This window comes from Eucyclogobius newberryi, unplaced genomic scaffold (assembly GCF_026437365.1).
Source record: "Eucyclogobius newberryi isolate DKJ021-1_F unplaced genomic scaffold, fEucNew1.0.hap1 SCAF_7, whole genome shotgun sequence".
NCBI classification, from domain to species: Eukaryota; Metazoa; Chordata; class Actinopteri; order Gobiiformes; family Gobiidae; genus Eucyclogobius; species Eucyclogobius newberryi.
In genome coordinates this window covers 5,780,824-5,786,823 of record NW_027316389.1, presented here as the reverse complement: position 1 = coordinate 5,786,823, position 6,000 = coordinate 5,780,824, and the positions used below count along the sequence as shown (strand labels likewise).

The 6,000-nt window shown below is 46.9% G+C and overlaps 1 protein-coding gene across 10 annotated transcripts in view; it reads right to left on the bottom strand.

The window, feature by feature from the left end:
• Positions 1-2,041: 2,041 nt before the first annotated feature.
• ap3b2 (adaptor related protein complex 3 subunit beta 2) overlaps positions 2,042-6,000 on the bottom strand; it is a 62,787-nt gene continuing 58,828 nt past the window's right edge. For 7 of the 10 annotated variants that reach the window (XM_072436035.1, XM_072436037.1, XM_072436038.1 and 4 more), the window contains 2 exons: positions 5,554-5,692; positions 2,048-2,276 (listed from right to left, as the gene is read on the bottom strand). In XM_072436035.1, the coding sequence (XP_072292136.1) occupies positions 2,090-2,276; positions 5,554-5,692 (326 nt within the window). In that variant the 3' untranslated portion in view covers positions 2,048-2,089. Of the gene's footprint in view, positions 2,277-5,553; positions 5,693-6,000 lie in introns of all 10 variants that reach the window. The other 3 variants (XM_072436040.1, XM_072436039.1, XM_072436032.1) reach the window with 1 other exon arrangement.

Genomic DNA, 6,000 nt, shown 5'->3' with positions numbered 1-6,000 from the left:
TCTCTCTCTTTTCGAGGTCGTTTATAACACTTTTCACTGCACACGATGTTCTACATTTGCATTTCTCCAAAACAACTCTTTATTTGTACATTTTTCAATCTATCTATACTTTATTTAGAGCAAGACGCAACAAGGACTGCAGATCTGAACTTTTACTGCGAGTGGAACTATCGCCCTCGTGGAAAGGGCCTGTTGTTAGCGTCAGCAATTAGCGCCGAAACGAGCTAAAACGTGTCTGAATTGCGGTTCGAGCATCAAAAAGTAAATGAACCGTTAAATGAATCACAAAAGTGCAGAAACATCACTTTATACTGTTGTTACTCTCTCTTTTCCAGGTCATTTATAACACTTTTCACTGGGTTAGCGTTAGCAATTAGCGCCGAAACGAGCTAATTCACGCTAACGCACCAGAAACGTGACAGTTTAACAGAAACGTGTGGGTATTTTTGGTGTTTTTTTCCACAAAGCTCCACAAACTCGACAGTAACTCGAGGTCGACGTTCGATATTGACGTGAAATAAATTGTGAATAGTTGATTTAGTGAAAGTGAAGCTTCTGCTCTTTGGTTTTGAAGGGCGCACACAACTGTAATGCAGCATAAATAAATACATAAGTGACAGATTACATTCCAAAACACATGAAGGATTGTAACAGAAACAGAAGCTGCCGGGTGATGCTTGGCTTTAGACGCAACAAAAAGGCCATTTAAAAGAGAAGAAAAGACAAATAAAGTGAATCTGGAACGTGGTTTGGTGTTTTCAGGGCTTCAATACGGACTTTATATTCTCAAACACACGTTCATGCACCGCACATGCCATAGTTGTACTTTTTTACATTCAGGGAGACGTTTGTACACGATTTGTACACGAGCCCTGCCGTCTGTTCTACCGGGGAAATGTGCCGATTTATGAGCGCTAAAGGTTTAAACGCAAAAGAATCAAGTTTGATGGCGTTTGAACGTGTTCCAGATTTAGACTTAAAGGGCCCGTGACAGGTATTTATGATTTTCTCATTTTGACTTTATTTGGTGTGTTTATACCTGTCGTACATATATGACAGTTTTACACCGATCGAGCAGGTGTTTGAGGAGAAAACGTTGAAAAATCTGTGGGAAATGTGACAGGAAGTGACGTCACAGCAGGGACACTCGTTCCAGTCAAAGTTTATGCAGGATTTACACAAACTTTTTGACTCTAAACATTAATTCAACAAAATAAAGTCACTCTCATATATTTTTATTTGTCAAATTAAATAATAGTGACATTAGCTGAGTTTTGGCCCAGTGTTTGCTGGGTAATTTCCAAGTGTGATGTCATCAACTAAAAACAGGAAGTAAAATTATAAACATAAAAAAGTGAGCTATTCTGGGACAACATTTTAATATTTTTTAGCCAAAGTTGAAATATATTTATCTTAACTGCTAAAGCTAAAGCTAAAATCTAATGTTGTCCTGAATGTGAGCTACTTCCTGTCAATAAAGCCTACGAGCACAACGTCTTAAAATAAATAAAATAAATAAAATAAATAAAATAAATAAAATAAATAAAATAAATAAAATAAATAAAATAAATAAAATAAATAAAATAAATAAAATAAATAAAATAAATAAATTAAACAACAACAACACATATATAAACATAAATAAATATGAATAAATAAATCTATGCCTTCTCCAAAATGTGATAAATGCATTGTCAAAAATTAATATTTGCTGATTAAAATTGTGAAGAATTATAGAATGCAAAGCTCCGCCTCCGGACGAAATGCCAATCTCCAATGGGGTCAAATTTTTTTTTTTTTTTTAAATTGATAAAAAAAAATGGCTAATCTAAACTACAATAATGATCTTAAGTGTGTTTTGGTGAAATGGGCCGTCTAACCTGTCGTAAGCTCTTTAAATATAAATACACTGGCTTCACCGTTCATTCGCTTGTGAAGGAAACGTTCTGCGTCTGAACATCGGGCGAAGAGACAGAATATCACGTCTTTGATCGACGAAACGAGACAGAAAAAAAAAACGATTTGTGACGTATAATCCTGCTTCAGAACTGCTACGGATCGGGCGGAGTCGGCAAAGTCTCCAGCTCGGTCACTGCGTCAGCGCCTGGAGGATTTCCTTGACCAGCATCGTGCCGATCAGCATTTTGTCGCAGTTGACCGTCAGCTGCGCCGCGCCCTCCGCTCTGGTCGCCACGGTGACCAGGACCAGGCTGTTGCCAGTCACGGTCCGGGCGGCGAACCTGTAAACGGGAAAATCAGGCGGAGGGACAGGAGGACTGGAGATTAGCAAAGCAAAGCAGAGGAATATAAAGAAACGAGTGAAAAAGAAAAAGGTGCAGAGGGATCATGGTTAGTGCACACGTGAGGGAGGGCGTGACATGTTCTTATAGCGTGTTCTAAAGACGCCGCGGTGAACAAATACACGCTACACGTCTGAACGGGGGAAACTGGAGAGGAACATCAGCAAACTCAAGGGTGAAATTGGCTTTAGTGCTTTAATTGAATAAATAAAGACGTATTCTGGTTTTGTTCAAATGTGAGTCGCACTTTTTTGGATAAACCTACTCATTGTGAAAGAATGTTACTCGCTAGCGCCCCCTATAGCATGGAATACAGGTTTATACGGCGATCCAAAAGACAAAATTGGACATATTTCGAGCCAAGTTTGCTATATTAATAAACTTACTTTAGAAAAAGTTAAAAGCGTCTAAAATGTCCGAGGCAACGCTCTGTGAAAGTTTAATAAAGTACATTTTTCTATATAAAAAAAGCTTATTTGTTTTTACAGTTTGCCAAGCTGTGGAGGCGTGTCCTTTTTGAACCAACAATACTCTCTGAAGCTCTCACTCTCCTTGCGCTTTAATAAACTTATTGTTGTTCTCTCAATCTAAAGGAAACTATGAAGTATTCTGGTTTAGTCCTGGTTTAGTCCTGGTTTAGTCCTGGTTTAGTCCTGGTTTAGTCCTGGTTTAGTCCTGGTTTAGCCCTGGTTAAGTCCTGGTTTAGACTTGGTTTAGTCTTGGTTTGCCCCTCCTTGAACCGACACCTTAACGTGGTGGAGGGGTTTGAGCACCCAAATGATCTCAGGAGCTATGTTGTTGGGGGCTTTAAGCCCCTGGTAGGATCTCCCAAGGCAAACAGGTCCTGAGTGACGGGTCAGACCAAGAGCGGTTCAGAAGCCCTTCATCATGAGCTCAATATCAAGGCCAGTTACGTCGCCCAGATTGGCGTTACCGGGGCCCCATCCTGGAGCCAGGCCTGGGGTGGGTGCTCGACGCAGGGCCCTCGACGAACAGATCTTCGTACATATAAGCGAGATGACATGGAATGGCACATCGCAGGGGGGGAAAGAGCCTGAGCTTGTGCGAGAGGTTGAGCAATATCAACTAGATATAGTCGGCCTCACCTCCACGCACAGTTTGGGCTCTGGAACCATCTCGCAAATGTGTTGGAATTCACCCTGTGTGGATGAGAGGGTCGGGTCCCTTCGCCTTCGGGTGGGGGACAGGTCTCCGCTCTGTTGTGTCGGCCTACGGCCCGAACAGCAGTGCAGATTACCCGGTCTTCTTGGAGTCCTTGGGAGGGGTACTAGACAGTGCACCAACCGGGGACTCTACCGTTGTTCTACTTGGGGACTTCAACGCCCACGTGGGCGACAGTGAGACCTGGAGAGGGGTGATCGGGAAGAATGGCTTCCCCGATCTGAACCCGAGCGGTGTTCAGTTATTGGACTTCTGTGCTTGCCACCATGTTCAAGCACAAGGCCGGAGATCAATGATTGACTTTGTTGTCGTGTCATCTGACCTCCGCCGCGTGTCTTGGACACTCGGGTGAAGAGAGGGGCAGAATTGTCAACCGATCACCACCTGGTGGTGAGTTGGATCTGCTGGCGGAGGAGGACTTGGCAGACCCAAGCGCATTGTGAGGGTCTTTTGGGAACGTCTCAACTCACACCTCCGGGAGAGCTTCTCCCATATCCCGAGGGAGGCTGGGGACATTGATTTCGAGTGGACCATGTTCTCCACCTCCATTGTTGATGCGGCTGCTCGGAGCTGTGGTCACAAGGTCTCCGGTGCCCGTCGCAACGGCAACCCCCGAACCCGGTGGTGGAAACCGGAAGTAAGGGATGTCGCCTGACACTGACTGACACGTCTCTGCAACATCGCATGGCAGTCGGGGACCGTGCCTCTGGACTGGCAGACTGTTCAAGAAGGGGGACGGGAGGGTGTGTTCCAACTACAGAGTGATCACACTCCTCAGCCTCCCCGGTAAGGTCTATTCCAGGTCCTGGAGTGGAGAATCTGACCGATAGTCGAACCTCGGATTCAGGAGGAGCAGAGTGGTTTTCGTCCCGGTCGTGGTACACTGGACCAGCTCTATACTCTCCATCGGGTGCTTCGAGGGTTCATGGGAGTTTGCCCAACCAGTCCACATGTGCTTTGTGGATCTGGAGAAGGCTTTCAACCGTGTCCCTCGGGGTGTCCTTTGGGGGGTGCTCCGGTAGTACGGGGTCCGGGGCCCTTTGCTCAGGGCTGTCCGGTCCCTGTATGACCGGAGCAGGAGCTGTGTTCATTGCCGGCAGTAAGTCAGACCTGTTCCCTGTGCATGTTGGACTCTGTCAGGGCTGCCCTTTGTCACCGGTTCTGTTCATAGTTTTTATGGACAGAATTTCTAAGTGCAGTCAGGGGTCGGAGGGGGTCCGGTTTGGGGACCACAGGATCTCATCTCTGCTGTTTGCAGACGATGTTGTCCTGATGGCTCCATCAAACTCGGACCTGAAACATGCACTGGGACGGTTTGCAGCCGAGTGTGAAGCGGCTGGGATGAGAATCATGGTTCTCGACCGGAAAAAAGGTGGCTTGCCCTCTTCAGGTGGGTGGGGAGTCCTTGCCTCAAGTGGAGGAGTTCAAGTATCTCGGGGTCTTGTTCACGAGTGAGGGAAGGATGGAGCGTGAGATCGACAGGCGGATCGGTGCAGCGGCTGCAGTGATGCAGTCGCTGCATCGGACCGTTGTGGTAAAGAAGAAGCTGAGTCGAAAGGCAAAGCTCTCAATTTACCGGTCAATCTACGTTCCTGACCTCACCTATGGTCATGAGCTTTGGGTAATGACCGAGAGGACAAGATCGCGGATACAAGCGGTCGAAATTACTTTCCTCCGCCGGGTGGCTGGGCGCTCCCTTAGAGATAGGGTGAGGAGCTCAGTCGCACGGGAGGAGCTCGGAGTAGAGCCGCTGCTCCTCCAGCTGAGGTGTCTCATCTGTTCCGGATGCCTCCTGGGCGCCTCCCTGGGAAGGTGTTTCGGGCATGTCCAAACAGTAAAAAGCCATGTGGAAGACCCAGGACACGCTGGAGGGACTATGTCTCTCGGCTGGCCTGGGAACGTCTCGGAATCCCCCCGGAGGAGTTGGGTGAAGTGTCTGGGGAGGAGGAAGTCTGGGAGTCCCTACTTAGACTGCTGCCCCCGCGAAGCGGAAGACGATGGATGGATAGTCCTGATTTAGTCCTGGTTTAGTCCTGGTTTAGTCCTGGTTTAGTTAGAGCAGGACTCTGACCTGCACTCGTTGTCGGCGCCACAGGGCACACGGCTCAGGTTGGCGGCCGTCGTCACCCTCTGGACGATGGCGTGTTCGTTTCGACAGCTCGAGTCCAGCGTCAGCTTCTCTGATATCTCGTTCATGCCCATCAGCTGACCTGTGGAGGAGACGTTTATGTCACAAACCTGTGGAGGAGACGTTTATGTCACAAACCTGTGGAGGAGACGTTTATGTCACAAACCTGTGGAGGAGACGTTTATGTCACAAACCTGTGGAGGAGACGTTCATGTCACGAGTCTGATCATTGTTTGAAGGACTGATCAACTACAAGTGACCAGTTGTACTTTAATCGCCGTTATTTACACTTAACTTTTTTTCAGCACCACCATCAACGATCACAGAACCTCCCTCCACAAGAACAGTTTCTTTCCCTCTGATGTTGGACTCATGAACACTTCTTAAACA